The sequence below is a fragment of the Paramacrobiotus metropolitanus genome, unplaced genomic scaffold (genome assembly GCF_019649055.1).
Source record: "Paramacrobiotus metropolitanus isolate TYO unplaced genomic scaffold, Prichtersi_v1.0 Parri_scaffold0000030, whole genome shotgun sequence".
Taxonomy (NCBI): Eukaryota; Metazoa; Tardigrada; class Eutardigrada; order Parachela; family Macrobiotidae; genus Paramacrobiotus; species Paramacrobiotus metropolitanus.
The window spans coordinates 619486-640115 of NW_026570250.1; the positions used below are offsets into that span (position 1 = coordinate 619486).

Below are 20630 nucleotides of genomic sequence, written 5' to 3' on the forward strand. Positions count from 1 at the left end.
TAATTTTTCTGCTTATTGCGTTTTTCACGGGAATCTTTGTTCTGTGATGCTGAAGTGAGGTAGTTCTATTATAATAGTCTCTCGTGTTATCAGACAAATGTTGGCTGACGCGAAAAAATGGGACTGTATAATAGCTACCTTTCTTTAGTGCACATGCATCCAACCGTTCCGTTAACGTTTCGATTCATTTGATGCAGCATACGGCCAAATTTCGTAAGCGGCTGTTTTGGAAGTGTTTTCACACGAGCACCTATGGACTCGTCTTTCATGTATAATACAGTAGTGGTGCTGTTATGCTTCTTATCCCTGAGACCCATAACTAGTGTAAGACCTGCTACACAGTTCATGGTTTTCGGGTTAAGAACACACAGCGTGGTCATCAGCACGGATTGCGGAGTACAACATCGGAACTGAAGTTATTGAGTGTGTCCGTCCATCTTATATTTTGAAATCCCATCCAATATGCTGGGATCTACTCTGTAGCAGCCGCAGGGAATAATGGAACTTGCCCATTGTTTTACGGTTTTACCGGTACACGAGCTGCATTACTTGATCACTTATTTGCCACCGTTATACAAATTACGGACAGCTGCGCAGTGTATTTCATGTTTGTAAATTTGAAAGCAACTGAGAAACATAATTTTTTATTTTTTAGCTATGTTATAATGGCATGATGGTGCTTTTTTACTTGTACAAGTGGATCCTCTGCATACATGCTGCTTTATCTGGTTTTCACTGAATTTAGTATAAAGACAGCGATGTGCAACATTCATGTGCGACCTTTGTTTTATTTCTACGAGACCGCTAGGACAATTTGAAACTCCTTTACCAAAGTTTCTGTACGACTGAAATTCCCTCAACCGATAACGAATTTGAAAGTCATTTGACATGTCTTTGGTAGCAGTTCGAAATGCGTTATCGATTGAGGGAATTTTAGTCCACGATTCCGTTGGATTCATCAATTGCTTTTGGTTTTTAAAAACTGCCTGCTCGGTCAGCAGAGTAAAAAATCGTAACGCTATAGCATAAAAAATGAAAAGCGCATTGGTTACTAACTTAATGTGATTCGTTTGTACCATACGTAACAGATAATAAATACCTGCCCTATTTATGGCAGGCAGTTGTAACACTGGCAGATTAATTGAAATGCTTAAAATTCTTTTCCTGATTAAATCAGGACATTAGGGTTTTGTAATAATTAAGCATTTAGCATTATAATGTAGCCTTTGCCAGCGCCGGCTCGTTTTAACTGAATTGACCTTTGCCGTACAAAACGAGAAACGGCCAAAATATGTGAGTTAAGCACAATTATTACTTGAACGGGACCATGTCCAACACCGTCAAGTCAGTTGAAGATCCTACGATGTAGTAGTCACTAACATGGCTATAACCACGAAGTTTGCTGGTCCCGCTGCCAAAAAGTATTTTCCGACAAGAGCGAAAGCTCAGTACGCTCTCCGTTCGTTGTTATTTTGTGCCGCTAACGTGCGAAACGTCTGGAATTTGTGTCGTATTGCAGTAATTTTTTTAAAAGAGATTCGGTAGCAAAATGTGCATGAAAACAGGAGAAAATCATCCATCCTACCGGTACTTCTACTTGCATATTAACGTTTAAGATCGGTAATACAGTAAAGCGCGGCAATGCGATGCCTTTAATTTGGTACAGTTCCCTCTCACGGTTAACTGGGACCAATCCTTCATAATTATAATGCTTGACCTTTGAGCAATTTGCTTGACTGTGTAAAGACTGGATCAACAAGGAAAGTGAAGAATTAAAGGATATGCACAATATATTTAGACGAATTGCCATCGTGTCGCTCCATTGCACCATTTTGCATTGTCGGTTGTTGATGCGGGCAGCACTGGATGGAAATCTGCATGAGCAACGTGACACATAACGCCACATAAATTTTAACCTGATCTTAAGAGAGCGGTGTCGGCTGCCCGCTTTGGGCAGCTGAGAATGCAGATTCTGGTGGTAGACCCTTGCCCAATTACAAGCCGTGCGCCTGTGACAAAGTAAAAATGCAATAAATTACGACTTTTTGCAGTATCATATTATCCACCCAAAAGATCCAATTAAACGTAGTGTGATACATACGTGTATATAGGAATCATTACTATCCCATCGCATTACACCGATAAGACATGCCGATGCGTTAAATGCATTAATACGATTTATCATCAAACAGTATTGTTGAACGCTATACAGTCATAATTATCGTATTTCGGTTTTCGAATCTGTTAACAGAACCACATAATTCGCCATGTCGCAGACTAACAGCGACTTGATACAAACTAATACAATATAAATGCCAAGCAATGGTAATGTTATGCACCTTGTACAGACTACAGAGTACAAGAAGTTGAATCACCAAAATAGTGAAAATCACAATCATATTGTTCATAAAATATTTTATTATGCTTTAATTTGTTTCTGCTTGTGCTAGTATAACAACCAATTTCCGTGTAATCGAACTTGTTCACAAATTTGAACTTCGCTTTCAGTTTTTGCGCGACAACACCCACGACAACATCTTTTCAGTATACAGAAAAAATTCAAAAGAAATCCTCGAATTGTACATAAATATAAACCAGCTAACTGATCAAAAGCACAGTAAATGTCATATTTCAACAAGAATTGCAGAAAGCACATGTAAAAATGCAAACGGGTCGGTTTATGAGAAATGAATGAAAAATGCCGGAATATCCGACACCACAGCGTAAAGAGCATGCGTTCAGGTCCAGCCGCACACATTTCAGTCTGTACAAAACCTACCATACATACAAGTACCACCAAAGCAACGGGAACATGTAGAAAGCACAGGACCAATAAGAGCCGTAAATGCGATTGACGACATAAAAACGGAAGCCGCACAGCCCTATCAGCACTACCCAAGTACTACATAGCGCTAGAAAAGAAACCGGAGAGACACACATAAATAGCAGATAAGAAACACAAAGACGAACGAGTTCCTCTTTCAGATCCATAAAGAACAAATTCTGTGGTACAAAAAAACAACTGACCACAATCCAAAAATACACGGCTTAATCACGACTGCCGGATCCGCCGGCAGTATCAATATTAATCAACGTTTCACGTGGAGATCGACCCAATCCCTCATCATCACCCGAATTCTCCAGCAGACCCGACCGATCCGTCTCTGAATTATCGTTGATCATGGAAAAGCGCGGCACACGCGCCTGTGGATTAGCATATTGCGGCGGCGATGCACCGCTGGATGTGGCAGATGGAGACGGAGATAAGCAGGTCATCTGGGTGCTGCTCGACGCGTCGCCTGGCGCTTCGCGTCGAGCCAACTGAGGTAGGATGTCCGCAGCGGCCGAAAGATTGTTCTTCTTGTTTCCGCCTATATAAATCGCTGGAGTGGAAGTGGAAGGACCCGCTGGCGCGGGGGCCGCAACAGCCGGCGGCGCAGCGCGGTGGCTCAACAGTGTCGACAGAGCCTGCTTGTCTTTGCTTCGGAAATTGAAAAATCCACCCAAGCTCATTCTAAACAAGAATAAACTAATTAAAACAACTCATTCGACAAAAAACAGCACCAAACATATTTAACTTTATCAACAAATAACGCATTAGAATTTGAGCTTGTTAATACGTACAAGTTCAGGTGCGCAGCAGTATCGTTTGAGACTTTCTTTTGTCGAGCTGGCGGTGCGTTAGCCGTGGAAGTGGGAGTAGGGGTATTGCGCGTTCTGTTAAATAATGCATTTGATGCATCTTGTGGCGACCTAACAGAAAAACTGAGTCTTTTTGGAATTCTCTGGCTACCACAATTCAAAGCGAACTTACTGTTGTCTAAAACCAGATTTTTTACTAATAAGATTATTTCCGCTCGTTGTTAGTTCGTCCGATGATTCCACTTTGTAGTTGCGTTCTTGACAAGGATTTCGTCCCTGATGCGGCTGAATTCTCCCGATAGCGGGAAAGCCCAACGAACCCGGAGGGTTTTTATTCAGAATATCCATCATTTCGTTGATGTTTTTCGTTGGCGGTACGATGGTTTCTGCAAAAGTGAAGTCACAATAGTTATCAACGTCCATTAGGTTATGAAATCTACGAAGACAAAAGCAATTAAAAAAATTCGGCAAGCATCTTGATTTAAGGTAAGGAGCATTCGTTTTCTGTCGGCACTTTACGAGTAAGATTTTCGAATGATATAAAATAAAATGTTTTAAAGCTATACCGTTAATATTATCCAGCATGGGGGACATTTCAGTTGGCTCCTCTGGATTACTGCGCACACTGGGCGCCATGGACAGACGTTGTTCCGCAGCTGCGACATTTATCACCGTGCTCTTTTGCTTGTTAAGCACTTCCGCAAACTCCACCAATCGTTCTTCAACACAGTTAGCAGTCAGTCGTGCTTCGGCATCGGCATCCCAGCACTCCTCCATAATTTCCTTACAAAACTTCACCGGCATATCGTTGTCTTTCCAGGAATCAGGAAACAGCGGTCGCGCTTTCTTTCTGGCCACCAGCGTTGTCATCTCAGCGAAAGTGGGATGCGGGCCCGCTTCTTTTTGAAAAGGCAGCTTGTATTCTGGTACAACCGACGATTTGTACAAGTCCACGCAGCGGGTGGCCATTTCCCAGAACACCAGAGCGAAGGCGTACATGTCCACCTGCCGGAGAGCCGTGCTGCTATCGCGCAGATTCAACGATCCTTCCAAAATCTCCGGTGCCATGTACCGGATGGTTCCGACGTCGTTAAGAACAGGTGCGTCGTCACTGGATGCCCACGGACAGCTGCTGCTGTTATCGCGAGGGTTCAGCGGCAACGCAAAGCCCATATCACAAATACACAGACGGAAATCACTGCGCACCAAGATGTTGCGCGAATTGAAGTCACGATGCCCGATTCCAGGTTTAGTAGTGCCTAAATCAGGACTTTCATGAATTCAACAAACTAACCAAGATTAACAATGCTCGAGGTGAAATGGCGAAGGAAACAATAACCGCAGCATTCTATGACAAAACAAAATTACCATCTCGGGTTATATCGGAATGAAGGAATGCCAAACCGCTGGCCAAAGAATATGCCATTCCCCTGAACGTCTCGGAGTCGATCGTATTTGTTTTCAAAAATTCGATCAAGGACTTGTTCGGATGATAGTCCAAAACCAACCAATATGCCTTCTCATCGCCTACAACAGATTCGCGTTAAAATATGGGGACTAAAATGTCTACTACGCACAAACTTACGTAAACCTGGCTGTTCCGTGGCGGCAAGAAACTTCAAGATGGCATCATGTTCCTGCATATGTGGCAGATTGTAGATCCGGCATTCGTTAAGAAAATACGCATAATTCTCTTGGGAGAAAATCTTAACAGCGACCACACGTTCTTCAACGACTGCTTGATATACGCTGCCATAACGACCGGAAGCCAGTTCATCGCCCAGTTTCGCCAGCCGCAAATCGATGGGTTGACTGGAGTCTTTGTCCACGTGGAAACGTTGCGGAAATGTTTCACTAATTGTTAATGGTTTCAACTCTTCGGAAGACCTGCCCGCTTTCTTTCTATTCATGCGACGTCTGAGGCGCACAGCAATAACTGTCCCCGCGAGAACCACCACACTGACTGCCAACACGCCACCGATACCCCATATCCAGGTAATACCATTAGGATGCGCCAGCACGGCAGCCAGCGTAGACGACGTTAAGGTGGTCGGCGACTCAGGAATGTACACATCCGTGAAATTAGCGTTGCAGTTGCTTTCCGTGCAACAACAGAAGCGCGTATTAAACATGCTAGGCATTTTATCATTTTCACATGAGGCCACGCCGCAGTGTGGTTTTCCAGAGGCATCATGTTGAGGATTCTGAGGGAAACAACCTAAGTATGAAAGAAAAGATTACCACAATCCTAAACAACCATCATCACAATCACCAAATTCTCATGAAAATTAACAGCTATGTGCACGAGAGTGATATTTCGAATTCAAAGCCAAATGCAAGGAGAAATAAGCAACTTGTACGTGTGAAACATTACCGCTTTTGAGAACGATGTCCTCAGTTGTATTGGTGGCATTATTTCTAACCGCCCTCCAAACGACATAACACGACATATTTTTCCCCTGACATTCCTCCTTTAGAATACCATTTTCATCTGTAAATCTTCTGCCATAATGTTTCGGTGTTGTTGTGAAGTCGTTTTCCTCTAAAGTCTGGGCTTTGGAAGCCGTCAACAAGGCAAAACCCTCTTCGGGTAGACCATCATCATCGGAGACTGAGCGCCTGGAAACGGGGTGTTTACCTTCCGATTTGACATGGCATACAAGAGGTTCGTTCGCTGAAAAAAACCATTATATCAATTGAAAAAGTATTCGTATTAATGTGGCTATCAAGATCATATCTAACAAACGAAGTTGAATGCAGTTTACATCAGTGCAATTCTTCATAGGTTTTGATAACTTAAAATGGGGATTCTGCTTTATTAAGTTTACTTATAGCACTATGACCACACCATGCAGTCCCGCACCCTGCAGCACACTGTAAACTGTAATGCGCATTTCAACGGCTTATTAATAATAAATTTTTTATCCACGGTTCTGTTATAAAATCGCATCACTGCATGCCCTTTCGTTCTGATCAGAAATTTGATAAACGGCGACGTCATAGTGTTTGCATTGCCACCAACCCCCGCGTATTTGATCGACCAGCAGATGTTAGTTAAGAGCGCGATTAAGTTTTTCGTTTTGCCTGCGCAGTGGAAGCAATTTATCCCACTAGGGCCTGCGCTTCATCCCAGATGTGCGTAGCTTAGCACTATCCTTTGTTTGTCATCACTGCGCCCAGTTTGCGACGTCAAATTCCTGGACGAGACACATGTCTCAAAGCGCGATCTGATCGTTTTGAGCGCCGCCGTCGCCGTCGTCGTCGTTGGCGGCGCATACAGAGTGAGCCGATGCGAAGTCAGTGGTTTTCAAAAGCAAGTTTCCGTGTCAGTCAGACATCGCATGTTCTCCAGCTAGACGATAAAGTATATTGATTTAGCAACACTGGCAAGTGAGCGCAGCGCGCCGGCTCAACCGGAAAGCTATAGTCTGCAATTAAGTGCATGTGTATTCTCAGCCACAAATGCGAGCGACAACCAGTTACAACCCATGTCTATAACTCCGACGTCTGCATTTCGCTGCATGACTATTTTCAACCTCAATCCAGTACGACCACAACACGGACGGAAAAGCTACGCCTACAACAACTGTGGAATTTAACCTCTTTTTTAACAAAGACAAAAAAGTCAGCACAAAATATTTATATACGCAGAACAGTCAATCTGGGCACTTGGTGTTAACTATTAACGACGTAATCTAAAAGAAAAGTAATCAAAAATCAATTCACAAAAATTAAAGTTGTAAGATAAACGCACTTGCGAATCGATTCATTGAAGGATACCGCGTCGACTTATAAAATGTTAATAAATAAAATTTTCGGAAAAATGACTGTACTGCAATCTATATCTCACACTAATTACTGCATTTATTCAATAACATAATTGCAGACACAAGGATGCACGTTACATACTTAGGTAATTAATGTTTAGCTTATCAGATAGAGTCACAGATGCACTCGTACCAATTCTGCGATAGACATCGTAATCAGCACCAGTCGAACTATCTCTGTTAGACAGTAACGAAAAGAAATCAGCAAAAATTAGTAATTACAAAGATAACAAGACTGACAGCTTTAAAGATTCCCTATTCCTGCTCCAAACTCAGCAGGCAGCATATTAACATGGATCAAAAAAGAAATTTTAATTGTCTTACGGTTTGGTCTGACCGGAAAGGTTGAAACCGAACGGATACGATATCTTTTGTTAATCAAATGTACAGCACAGTTATGAAAATATGTATAAATATAAATACTTTAAATTCTACCAACAATTACAAATATTCCTTTAACACAATCAAAGCAAAGAAAAAGTCCATTCCCAATTCAATTTAAGCACAAAGGGTTCAGGCCTTTTTTGTTTTTATATGCCTCTTCCTAACTTTTGTGAAAACAGCGAGTAACAGTGCCTTGCAAATAGGTATAAAACTAAAAAACGCTAAAGCTTAAGCGGTTAAGCCCTAAAATCTCATTCAGTTTCGCTTTCTAAAATCTAAAGAAAGAACTGATCTGTCTGTGAGACATGTAGTTTAGGCCTTGCTTACTTACCCGTAGACAGCATCACAGGGCAAACAAAGAGGCAAAGCAAAACCAGTCCATGACGATGATAACGTTGGGGAATTTGTTGCAACATGGTGCCTTGCAGGTTTACCGTCTGAAATCCCAACAGGTACTGCAGAACTATCCACCAAACATAACGGTATCAGGAAATCACAGAATAACTTGTCAGCAAGACGGAAAGATTCCGCGATGGTAGCGAAGAACCTAAAATTTCAGAAAGTCGTGCCAAAGAGCGTGCATAGCAAAATGAATCGTGAATTTGAACAGAACTTGTGAGGACTATACCACGGCACGCTAAATTACAGTTGCGTACTATCTAGCTTCGATACCTCAAAGGACCCTCATACTGGAAAATGAAAAGGGATTAAGGGACATCTTGCGTTCAATCAGGTGATTCCTGTTTTTATTGTTATCGACAAAGAATAAAGGTTTGGAAATCGCAAAATTACGGTGCGAAGTACTGTGTTAAATCCAAACGCAGAGCTGCTGGTTGCAGACGAAATTTAGAAACCAGTATTACCAAAACTCAAGCGTATGCCGGTTCGGTTCAAACCACCCGCACCAAAACTGTTTGAGTCTCGGCAAGTACTGTAGTTCATTAATACGAGTACATACCGGTACTGTATTTGTACGGTAATTCTCGATCGGGTCATAAAATTATATTTTTCATCTTCAACTGGGAATCACCCTTATTAATTTACCACCATAAAAGCACGTTATAATTTGTGGCCTTAATTTATACTCAAACTATAATTCGAACGTGTCTGTTTAGCAGCTACCATCGTCGACATTTTACCATCATGGTCCAATTCAACAGATTGCTCATTAAAACAATAAAAATTTCAGAAAACCAAGCTCATCAATGCGTCCAACGCAACAATCATAACATAACAGTTAACAACAGTTTTTCAACGATGCAATTATCAAAAAATAAATAAACTGGCAAACAGTCATTTGCAGAAAGAAGATAGAATCAAACAATCAACAGAAAAGCTGCTACAGTTCTTCGTGCGGCTGATCAAAAGGTTCGGCAGCCCCCTCCTCCCGTTTGGGTGGTTGAGGATTTCGCATCCACTGCACAATACCGCTTTTTGTTCGATCACCTCCAAATCTAAGATGAAATCAAATGTGTACAACGTCGCTCCACTTTACTGTTTGCATGTACTCAAGTTTTTCAATCAAGGCAAAACGCTTCTTATTGTAGCCGTATAACCAACCAATTTAAATGCGATTCAGTGGGCTAAAATCAATACGGGCTACGAAGTACGAAGTGTAAAGCAAATTAATTGTGGAATTAACTGTACGGAAATTAAAATAAAGACATAGAAAAGTTAAAGTAGGAAAATTCCAGAATTCAGTCACAGAATACTGTACGTATATAAATATTTGCAATCACTCGTAAGTTGTAACTCCCGTAACTAATCTACAAAATTAACCATAGTCCGACTGCGAATTAGAACTATAAACTTACGGATACTGGAATCTCCCATCCCGGAAATAGTACAGTGTTGGAAATCCCGTAATATTGAACGCCTGGCGGATATCGGCATTCTGTGGTCGGTTAACATCCATCGCTACAAGGACCGCTTCGCGTTTCAACTCGGTAGCGGCAGCGGCGTATTCGGGTTTCATCCGTTTACAATGCCCACACCCTGCAACAATCAACATTACAACCACGAAAGAGAAGCATAACCTCAGCCAACCTAAATACGGGATAACATAATGAAAGCCAAAATGGCATTCTTCTTACACTGGCCGTGAAAGCATACCAACTTCAACAGCCAGTAAGTGCAGCAATGTCAAACAAATACCATGAAGTTACAGACCTGAGACATCATACTTTAGGTTTGTTCTATCAACGAGACGAAGCTGAGGTAGTAACTTACAACAATAAAACTGAAATAAATCAACGAAAAATCAAAATCTTCAAAACAAAAAATCAAAATAAAATGCATCAAAATAGAAATTTATTTCACATTTCAGTTCACTGTAAATCTGTTTCTTTTTAAGTGAACGTACGCAAAGCGTACACAAATCCTTGTGTTGCAGAAGCAGAGTGGAATCATTGTCAAAACACCGATGCTGTAAACAAACAAACTTATAAAATTATAAAAACAGTACTGGTACTAACAAAAACAACTTCAAATTAACGGCGTCGCAAATTATTTATACAGTATAATTATTCTGTATGCCTGGAGGTGTTTGCTTGTGGACAGTTGTGGTAATTTTTTAACAGGATATTTTAACAGTTTGCAAACATATAATCACTGATAAGTTAATGTTAATGTGTACAAAACTAATTAAGTCAGTGTCTAACTCGTCAATACGTAGTATTACGTACGCAAGTAAACTTACACGGCGCATAGAACATGATGAGGGACGGCTTCCTCTCCGTTGTTAAGAACTTTCTTAGTTGTGCACTATCCTCGATGTGCAACACATCCTTCGCCGTTGGATCGTCGTCCCAGGGAGCTTCGGATGTAGGATCTTTAAGGAAACTTAGGAAAGACTTAATGCTCTCCGGCCGATCGTAGTCCTTATTGAATTCTCCCTTATTATAGTGCTTTAACACGTATGATGCCGGATCGGCTTTCTCTTTCTTGCATATCTTTTTCCCATCTGACGAACTGCAATCGATCTGCGCGACAAGAGCAGCTCCGCGACTCTGGTCCGCCACTTGTTCCAGGGTTTGAGTTAGCGCGGATGGGACGTCTTTAGCGGATTTTTTGAATATTATCAGGACATTATTCCGTGTCCTCAAGGTCTTTTCGAAATCTTTCTTATTTGTAATTTCTTCTAAAGGAGGTAATTTGGAGTAAACTTGAGGGAGGACAGCTAAGAGCAGCACTGACGTGGCCTGCAAAACAACATCAACAAAGGACCGACGACGGTGAAGGACAACACTAATCAGCGCGAACATTACTAGTACGCTTACCTCGTAAAAACGTTTGTATTTCATAATGTTGCGCAAATAGTAAATACACTGCTAATCACAAATCACTCACAGTCCAGAAACGCTATTAATAAGTCGAAGTTTACCAATTAAAAATAAATCCAGTACTCTCATTCTTGAGTTTTAACCAAAAAGTAAAATTCGAGTCGTCGTCTAGGCGCTACAGTCTACGCGCTAGTGTAGACTGTAGAGTCTACTGTCTGCACTCTCAGTATACCGTATATTATTATTGCTGTTTAACAGATAGCATCCTTGAGGGGCGCTTTCGTGAGATACCAATCACTCTTTTTATTCAGCTTTTATTGTCATAATATACTAATTCATTGGTGCAAAGATCACTTGATCACAGCAGTACAGTTCACAGTTTCGCGCAGATAATCAAAACAAATTTTTAATTGATAATAAGGCAACATTTTTGCGTCACAAAAAAGGGCAGCATGCCTGTTCATATCGATTACCCTACTTATTTTCTCAGTCTTTACTCACTATGTACTCGTATATATGCCAGTACATGTGGTACCATGCATTTCTTCAATCCTGTAACTATTTTGTAAGGGTAAAGCATTTTCTTTTAAAAAGAGTAAGGAGGAACTGTATTAATTAGAACTTAACTTTGAGTTTTTTTACTTAAAACTTGACTTTTTTAAAAATTTCGAAACATTTTTTAGGTTAAATACGGTGCACGTACTCCAGCCGCTATAGAACAGACATGATAGGATAGTGCTAATAATTATGGTAAAGGTCATCGACAACTCGACGACAAGGATTACCCGCATCAAAAACTAATTCTATCAAATGAATTCACAACAAGGAATTGAATTTCCACTTCATAAAGGAAAAAAACTTTGTAAACGGTCTCCGATTTCCATGATATTATTACAACTGTTTACGCTAAATTACAATTTGTTGTTCGTCCGATATATTTCACCGTAGATACCCAGCACATGCAGATATAAAAAATATGACCTTGTGTACAGTACAGATAACAGATGCTTGCAATAACATGTAGAAAATTAAAAAAGTTAATCCGCAGATTTTTTAGCACATTCCACTATATTGTTTAAGAGAAATCAGTGTATTCGGTCTTATACTGTAATATGGCATAACGTTAACATCCACAAAAAATTCTTTGAGTCGGATACGTGACTACGTAAAGCCGTAAATAATTTACAATATGCGGTCGATTTGCGGGTGAATCTATTCAACTATTCCAAAAAAATTTCAAATACTGTGTAGTACCATAAAACATGTATCATTAACGAACCAAGTTATATGTAACACATGCTTAAATACCATATATAATATATTCCAGATTGTAAGTGCGGCAGAATGTTCCGCGCCAGCACATATTCAGTAAACACTTGCGCAAATGATAATACTTACCACTAGCACAACACTTTGTCATGACGCTGAATACGGCACCAAATTTAATACAAAAATTGCCAAAAATTTACATTGATTGTGCTTGTACACGAATAATTTTTCGAAACTTAAGTGGTCAAAAATGATATCAGATTGTCGTATATCGGTTGGGCGTTAGGTTACGAATTTTGGTAATTTTCTGGGTCTGGTTTAGATACTACACTTGCGATACTTGTTCATTTTTCGCCATGGCGCTTTGGGTTTCTGCAAAATTTTTAGCGCTTTACTTAATCTTTCCAATAAAAATTCTTAAACAGGGAGTGTTTGTACGCGGTAAGAACCTCAAGTTTTGCGGCATGACACCTGATTACTTCTGTGACGAAACCTTTTTCCTTGTGCTCTGCTTTCCAGTCAGTTTTTCACTATACATCTCAATTTGTCCACATAAAAGTCGTATATGCTTATATATTTAATTGCGATAATTAACCGCGCGGCATCCATGAATTTCAAATTTCGCAATTTCTCTAGTTGGAACTACAATAAGAACAATATACAATAAGAACTTTTTTGTATATTTTGTATCGAAAGTTTCGTCTGCATAAAAAACTGATAGCAGACTGGAAAGTGTGCAAAAACACTTTCGCCGCAGCGCTTTATATTCTCATAGCTTTGAAAAACAAATACAGCAGGGTACTAACGCTGTCATCATTCTCGCGCTAGAAAACTGGATGAGCAGATGGGGGTGTCATTAATTGACAATTTGGTATTATTTTTCACAGGTAGCCATCAGTTAGACACCGGATCAACTCATGGCTTATGGAATAAAAATGCCGTGCCTTACTACCTTGACCCTGTATATAGTACGTACCAAGAAAACTTACTCTCGGCTATGTGGAAGAGCATGATAAATGTATACGTAGCCGTTGTTATCACTTACGTATGTTAAAAGATGAAACGGAAGCCAGCATTATAAGAAGAGCGATCTACAACGTAATGCATCAGATGAACTATTGTGTGACCTTTGTGGAAGTGTCACTTTCGAGTCCGACATATAAGGTTCACATTACTCCCCTGACTGGAAACAGCAGGTAAAATATTCTGTGGTGTACAGTATTTTCTATCTGCCTGAATATATTGTGTATGACTTCGAGGTCATTGATTTACCCGATCCCAAGGCATGATTTCGTACGCTCGCCTAGCTACTGTAGCGAGCACAAACGGATACAGATTTCGAGCACCCAGCGGATCGCTTGGTGAATACGCAAAGCTGTTTGATTCAAAATGGCTGTAACGTTATCCTGCCATCATACGCGACAACTTCTTAGGTATCAAAAATCTTCCCAAATGTTTCTTCATCTTTTGACGCTTTGGTTGACAGATCTCATGAATCAGATCCTGTTATAACAAAAGATTTCATCCAGAACAAGATCCTGTTAAAACAGGATCTAGTTCTGGATGAGTCTGCGAACCAATGCGTCAAAAGATGAGGAAAATTGCGGTAAGATTTTTGGTACCAAAGTTGTCGCGCATAATGGCAGAATAAAGTTATAGCCATTTTGAATTAAACAGTTTTGCGTATTCGCCAAGCGATCTGCTGGGTGCTCGAAATCTGTATCCGTTTGTGCTCGCTAGGCGAGCGTACGAAATCATGCCTTGGGTTATGATGTGTTCAATTCAATTCGCTTGGTTTTAAACCTTAAAACTATATTTGGCTTGTTGCAGAAATAGCCCTCCACATGCCTTATGTTTTACAAGCCCAGGGATTGATCCCCAAACAAAAGCCACATCTGAAGAGCAGATTTTGTCGGTTGCTCGTGGGTCCCAAGGATGTCTGGACGGCACATTGCGGAGCGTGATGCGGCTTATAGTTCTGGTACTTGGTCGGCGCAATGAACACCAGCGATCGGACAGGGATCAATACATCACGGTTTATTCCGAAAACGTTACGTACCCGGTAATTTACCTACGTACTCTGTACAGATACTGCAATATAAAAAAATTGTCAGCCTCCTCCATTTCTTTAACTGTTGATTAGGCAGCCGTTTACAGTCTGTATTTTATTTGATACACCACTACTATTATAACAATATTAACATTATGTACTTATTTTTAAAGGCAGCTTTCAACAAATATCATTCTGGACAAGCGTTTTGGAATTTATTTCCATATGATCACTGTAGCATTACGGTAAGATCACCCAGAATTTATTTCTACATGTTACAGATACTTGTAAAACGATTAAGCTTCCGTTTGATAAAAACAGTGTGCAGTTAAATATGCAATTTACACACGGATACAGTGTATTTAACATTCCTTACACTGTGCCAGTTTACCTTTGAAACTTTCGTAAATTACATTAATTTTAACTGCAGCATGTTTTTCCGAGCGATTTTGCAAGGCCAGGAACAGTGTCCTTTAACTTGATTGAGCCGTCAGCATCCATTCCGAAAACCGACCAGCTCAGTTTCACTGACTGCAGGCTTTTGAGCTTGCTCTATGGTTGTGACCCTACGAAATGTCCGCAGAAACGTAAGTTATGTGATTTTCCTGGGAACGTTCAACCATAAGTGAAAATATAACAAATATGTATGTACTGGCTTTAAAATGAGTAGGGTTTAGAAAACCTTATAGTTTGGGTTTACGCGTTAAATTTAGGCACTTAGTTTACTGCGCTTATTGCAGCTCACTGCAGTCCCAGTCCCTCGACAACGAGCAAGGAAAATGTAACGGAGAGTTCCAACGAGCACGAGTTTTCCCGTTCGACACTTTCTGTCGAAGAACGAACCACATCAGGCTTTAGTGCCACGACCGGCACCCGCTCCAGTGCCACAAGTTCGCCCTCACAGGCAGCGAATACTACACGTAGTTTAGTGGCAAACTTGATAACCAGCGATGGGATGACTTCCACCGGTACGAGACTGCGCTGTACAAGCACTACTCTAAACATTACGTATTGCATACTATAGGAACTTAGAACTCGGCTCAGGATACGGTAAGTGTACAAGCTTTGCATTAGTGAATTGCGGATGATATTGTTAGGTGCAAATGTCAGAACTACTGTACATGTAAAATTAAAAATCTGTATGACCTTACTACCGGGAAGTGGAATGACCCTAATCGAGACGTGCTATGCCGGTTAAGCGAAGAAAAAATTATTATGTACATAAACACTTCGGCAATTTCAATGCCTAAGTATAAGTGTGTCATAAACAAATACAAAATATCTCGAATGAAAATTTTTTATGTACTGCGAATTTTTGTCGTGGCAGTGTCTCACACCCACGCTTGCACTTCTACAATAAACAAAAAATGTTTTAGCGACTACGCTTCCCGCTCTGCTAGGAAACAGCACCGTAACATCGAGCACCGGAACCAGTGTTATTCTGGCTACCAGCACATCCGGAACCATCGGCAATTTTACCGAAGCAGAGTTAGCTGTATCAACTGGTGTGCCAACTACCGCTCCAGTGCCCGTTATACAGAATACACAGTTCGGGAACGCAACTTAGAATCCTGCGACAGTGGGGAAATTTCAGATTCGATGTCTGCAACGTAACCTTCTCCCATCGATATTTTTAACTTGTTGCGCGGTGTTCTGTGCAATAAGTACAGATAACTTAGCACGATGTCTTCATACTGCTGCAGTTGGTTAATTAGTGACGTCTACGAAAGAGTGTAAACGCGTGACTTTACTTTAGTACGAACCCTTATGTTAATACATTAACGCACTCGCAGTTGTGCACTGCTAACGTTTTTAAAGCAAAATCATGAATTTCACTCGCAGCATTCCTGATTAGCGATTCAAGGAATCTTTAAAAATGGTTGTGTTAGCCACAATGAAGAGAGACGACAGAATTAATGTCGTGCACCACGGTACCGGGGGTTTGTGCCAAAGGTTGCGTCAACAAAACACAGCAAAAATTAATCTGATTCATACGCGCAGCTGACAGTACATGTGGGTATACGACCTCACTCATCTGTTGATTTAACCAGCAAAGTTACCGGTCGATTTTTGTCCTACAATACATGTGGATAAAGCGCAGTCCAGAATCTGAACATCAGCTTAAATAACGTTTGACTAACGTTTAACTAACGTTTTTCTAACAAACTGTTTTACTCGGGAACTGGATCAAGAAAATTTATTGAGATAGGTCTATACTAGACTGTATAATAATCAACTGGTAAAGAGAAATGCACAAACACAATAATGCAGACTCTGTACTATAACAATAATTATTATACGAGAGATAATTTACATTACGTACTGTTTTAATTAATCCTGCACCATATTTATGTTGAGGTTTTTTTCCTTTTTAGCCGCAGTAACTACTAACCGGTGAAAGCTGGCCTCATCAAAGATGGCATTCACAATTCTTAGGTGTGGTTTAAAGTTTATTAGTTGTTCACGAACACGTAAGCATGCATTAGGGTACAATTTTGTCAACCTATGCGATTTATAATAAAGTTTGGAGACCTGCATGGTGCTGCCTTCTGTTACCTGTTTTAAATTTTCCTTAACCACCATGACCCTGGAATTCGACTCCCGATAGTAACAAATCTTTACTATGAACAACCTACAACAGCTTCAAATCTTTATCATCATCGCATTCACGGACTGTTTTTCAGGTAGCGGAGGTTATTAGTATAGAAATGCAGTTCAACCATGATTAGTAATTACATTACCGATCCATATTTGATATTGCTGAATGCAGTGCTCATGCCTTCATGCGACGCCTGGGCTTGTTTTCTTACTGATCGATGTTTTGAAAGAACTTACGTGTTAATATCCAGGGAATTATTTTCTCGAGTGGTTTGCTATCTATCACTGGGGACAACGGATTAGTTTTTCGTTCTCCTTATTGTAGAATCATTAACAAAAGGGAGACTTCCGGGGCATGGCACGCTTCGTACATCCAACGTAGACGATCAGTTTGGAAAATGGAACAAAGTAGCCGGTGTTCCCTATTGCCTGGACGCGAATTACAGTATGCACAATTTTAGATTGATATTTCAGTTCATATACGGTCATCCGAAAGAATGTGCAGGCCTTTCTAATTACGCGGCTCATTGTCAATATTGTTGTTGTAGCTGCTGCGGAAGTGGATGTCATAAACAAAGCCATCAGCATCATGAAAAAGGCCATGTACTGCATAAAGTGGACACCTGTTAACTGCTCGGACTCAAAGTTTAAGGTCCGATTCACACCGCTAAAAGGTGGACCGTAAGTTCAACCTATTTCCTTAATTTCAAAGATTGATAATGGAAGTGCAAGCACATTTCAAATAAAGGAATCAATTAAAGGCATAGTCAGAAATTCTCGGATTAGCGGTAATCAAAATTAGAAATTAATGTTTCTAATTGCAGCGGAAGCGATCCCCAGACGGTATCTTTCAGCTATCCGGGATTGAATGTGAAACCATATCAAAACAACGCACCCGAGCAGATCATGTCGATAGCACGAGATTCGCTTAACTGCTCTATGCAACCGCGATGTGTATTAAAAATGTTAGCCATTCTACTTGGACTACGCAACGAACATCAGCGTGGGGATCGTGACAAATATATCGAACTACTAAATGATAATTTGCTAATACCGGTGAGAACTGATATACTCAGAAATTCAAAATCGGCATAATTATGATCTTTGACGTATGTCCTTGCAGTTTTTAGTTTTTTTTTCTGTCGATTTTGTAGGCCGCGTACCGGCTGTATGTATCACAGGAGGCATACTGGGAAAACTTCCCTTATGATTTCTGCAGTATTACGGTGAGTATAAGATTTATTTATCATCTATGGCTTACCTAATTGTAACTGTCTGGACCACGCGCTCTTTACCAAACTTCTTCAAAGCGAGTGGAACTTTTGAAAGAAGAGTAATTTCGTTTACGTCAACGGTATCGTTGTCAAGCATTGTACCGCTAGTGGCTGTATGTTTACGACTGATAAAGCTGACCTTTCTTTCAAAATGGAGCAGTTGTATGAAATTACGGAAAAGATGTGCAATAAACTTCAGTAGCACTTTTAATTTTTCACGTTTTTAGCATAATCAACCTGGTGATTACGCAAATCCAGGGACACTGGCCTTTAGAATTCGTCCGAACACGCTGCCGGGATGCATACCGCCACTGGAAACCATTAGCAATACGGACTGCAGAATCCTTAGCACATTGTACAACTGCGATCCCTACATGTGCGCTACGTGTAAGTCTGTGCGCGAGGTTTTAAACCCATTTACGTATTCAAGCGAATCGGAAATGGGCAAGCATTATTTACAATTAGTGCTTAAATAAACAAATAATTAATTATTGTGCGGATTGACCTGCTCTTTTGTATAGTAAACTGCAGCGCCCAGGTCTGCCCAGCCACGACTATCCCTCCTCCTACTGTCAGCACCGCTTCCACTTATGTTACTACGGCTGTAACGACAACAACCGCAACACCGACGACAACAGAATTACCAGGCAGAAGAATTAATATCTATTGCAAGCCCCGCTTCGTACTTAACAAGTAATTTAAAGTGTATACTTTCAGATGTGCTGTGCTCCGTTGACTTCTGTGCAGATCCACCACCGATACTTGACGAAGCCTCAATTCTTTATAACGACAAATACTTCTTGTTTTCAGGTACACGGTGATCTGTGGCACACGACATTTTGTAGTACATACGTATACACCGAAGTAGCACTTGCTGACCCTGTTCACAAACGATTTTAGGGAATTGTGCAGTTGAGATTGATGGAACAAACAAGATTATTGGAAAATCTATAAGAATCGAGATGGTTTTGCCGAATGTTATCGGACCAGTTGCAGCTGTGTGGACAGATCAGTACACTCACATTACCAATGTCCTGACAAAGGCAAACTATAAAAATAAATTTTTAATTGTATATAACAAATCCACGTATGTTGGTGGCTTTTTAGCTTGCTTATGCAGGGGCATACTTTTTTTGCATGTAAAGCGCATACTTGATATTGGATAACCGTTAACAAACCGGAATATTATGAAGCCTTAATCTGCGGCATACAATATAATTTTTTATTATCTATTGCAACAGGCAGGAACTCAATACGCTTGCTCCGGCAATGGCTGTATTCGTGCAACCGTAAAAAAAGATAACGACGATTTGGAATTTGAATGGGCGGATTCACCACAAGGACCTTACACATCCTACCGATATAACAGTAAGCCACTATGTCATCGAAGTTGAAAAACGTATCGTTGCTAAATCAAGAATTTTTAGCAGTGAACGATGGCAAACAAAATTAATGATATACTACGTAATGAATATTTTGTCGCGACTGAAGTAAACAGTTAACAGTGTGACTACTGTAATATCGTACTTAATTAAAAGCGTCGGTTTATTTTAGGAGAATCGCGGCAATATGTCAACGTCATGACCCAAATGCCAACTCCTCAGTTTTTTATTAACTGTCCTGATGTGTGCTCTATCACAGGTGCTTGGACTGCGGCGTATCTGGTAAGATCAGTTTGTTACTTAATTTTTGGTTGCTCTGTGGTCTATAGTCTCTATACCTATTCGACCCTTCACGATCCAGTTAAAAACTCAACAATTCAAAAACTCAAAGCGGACGCTTAAACTGAATTATTACTCATATATATATATGAGTTACTTATCTGTGGTAAGGTTGGGGACTTAAATTAAGCCTTACTTTGTAACATTGTAACGTCGCTTTTATCTTTGTAGCCATTGCTGTGGTATGTTTAATTACAGTAAAAGCTTGATTCCATGATTCTAGGTAAAAGGAAACGGTACAAACTTTGTGAATATTATTGGCATGGATTCCAATTCCGCACAAGTCTTGCTCATTCTTAAAAAATCTGAAAATGCTAACGATGCTTTTGATGCTTCAAATAATGGCATCTTGTTATCTCAAGCATTACAATGTTCGTCAAAAGCGTCGGGTTTGTAACGATTCATCAATTTCTAAATGTCTTAAGCCATCGTGTAAATTTGCGCTGGGAATAAATTTGCATGTTCCTTCGGTGGCCTTTGTATCAGGCGGTTTCATTAAAAAAATGACCGAAACAAATATTAGTAGTAATGTACGTACATAAGCGAATCTGGTGTCATGCATGCATATGCTTTCATCATGCCAT

At 40.3% G+C, this 20630-nt stretch overlaps 4 protein-coding genes across 6 annotated transcripts; 2 read left to right on the forward strand and 2 right to left on the reverse strand.

Annotated features, from left to right (window-relative positions):
• Window positions 1-2433: 2433 nt before the first annotated feature.
• LOC129588490 (bone morphogenetic protein receptor type-2-like) lies at window positions 2434-8684 on the reverse strand. The gene is made up of 9 exons (XM_055482702.1): window positions 8526-8684; window positions 8185-8400; window positions 6017-6316; window positions 5228-5860; window positions 5011-5169; window positions 4209-4901; window positions 3815-4028; window positions 3625-3753; window positions 2434-3514 (listed from the first exon to the last, which is right to left on the reverse strand). The coding sequence occupies exons 2-9, from the start codon at window positions 8267-8269 to the stop codon at window positions 3049-3051; spliced, it is 2679 nt and encodes an 892-aa protein (XP_055338677.1). The 5' UTR covers window positions 8270-8400; window positions 8526-8684; the 3' UTR covers window positions 2434-3048.
• A 290-nt stretch (window positions 8685-8974) lies between these two features.
• LOC129588528 (protein disulfide-isomerase A5-like) lies at window positions 8975-11326 on the reverse strand. The gene is made up of 4 exons (XM_055482780.1): window positions 11132-11326; window positions 10552-11053; window positions 9668-9848; window positions 8975-9307 (listed from the first exon to the last, which is right to left on the reverse strand). Exons 1-4 carry the CDS (start codon window positions 11153-11155, stop codon window positions 9193-9195), a joined length of 822 nt encoding a protein of 273 aa, XP_055338755.1. The 5' UTR covers window positions 11156-11326; the 3' UTR covers window positions 8975-9192.
• Window positions 11327-12652: 1326 nt separating this feature from the next.
• LOC129588527 (astacin-like metalloprotease toxin 3) lies at window positions 12653-16393 on the forward strand. Of its 3 annotated transcripts, XM_055482779.1 has the most exons (9): window positions 12653-12844; window positions 13291-13371; window positions 13461-13599; window positions 14234-14465; window positions 14627-14698; window positions 14884-15040; window positions 15194-15421; window positions 15478-15503; window positions 15830-16393. In XM_055482779.1, exons 1-8 carry the CDS (start codon window positions 12760-12762, stop codon window positions 15483-15485), a joined length of 1002 nt encoding a protein of 333 aa, XP_055338754.1. In that variant the 5' UTR covers window positions 12653-12759; the 3' UTR covers window positions 15486-15503; window positions 15830-16393. The 3 variants fall into 3 exon arrangements, with proteins under 3 accessions (XP_055338754.1, XP_055338753.1, XP_055338752.1); XM_055482778.1 differs by lacking the exon at window positions 15478-15503 and having other exon boundaries at window positions 15854-16393; XM_055482777.1 differs by lacking the exon at window positions 15478-15503 and having other exon boundaries at window positions 15830-16391.
• A 540-nt stretch (window positions 16394-16933) lies between these two features.
• Window positions 16934-20511, forward strand: LOC129588525 (uncharacterized). Its single transcript, XM_055482776.1, has 12 exons — window positions 16934-17137; window positions 17377-17496; window positions 17600-17732; window positions 17876-18107; window positions 18206-18277; window positions 18553-18712; window positions 18847-18972; window positions 19043-19135; window positions 19226-19368; window positions 19567-19693; window positions 19880-19989; window positions 20270-20511. Exons 1-12 carry the CDS (start codon window positions 17077-17079, stop codon window positions 20441-20443), a joined length of 1551 nt encoding a protein of 516 aa, XP_055338751.1. The 5' UTR covers window positions 16934-17076; the 3' UTR covers window positions 20444-20511.
• Window positions 20512-20630: the final 119 nt, after the last annotated feature.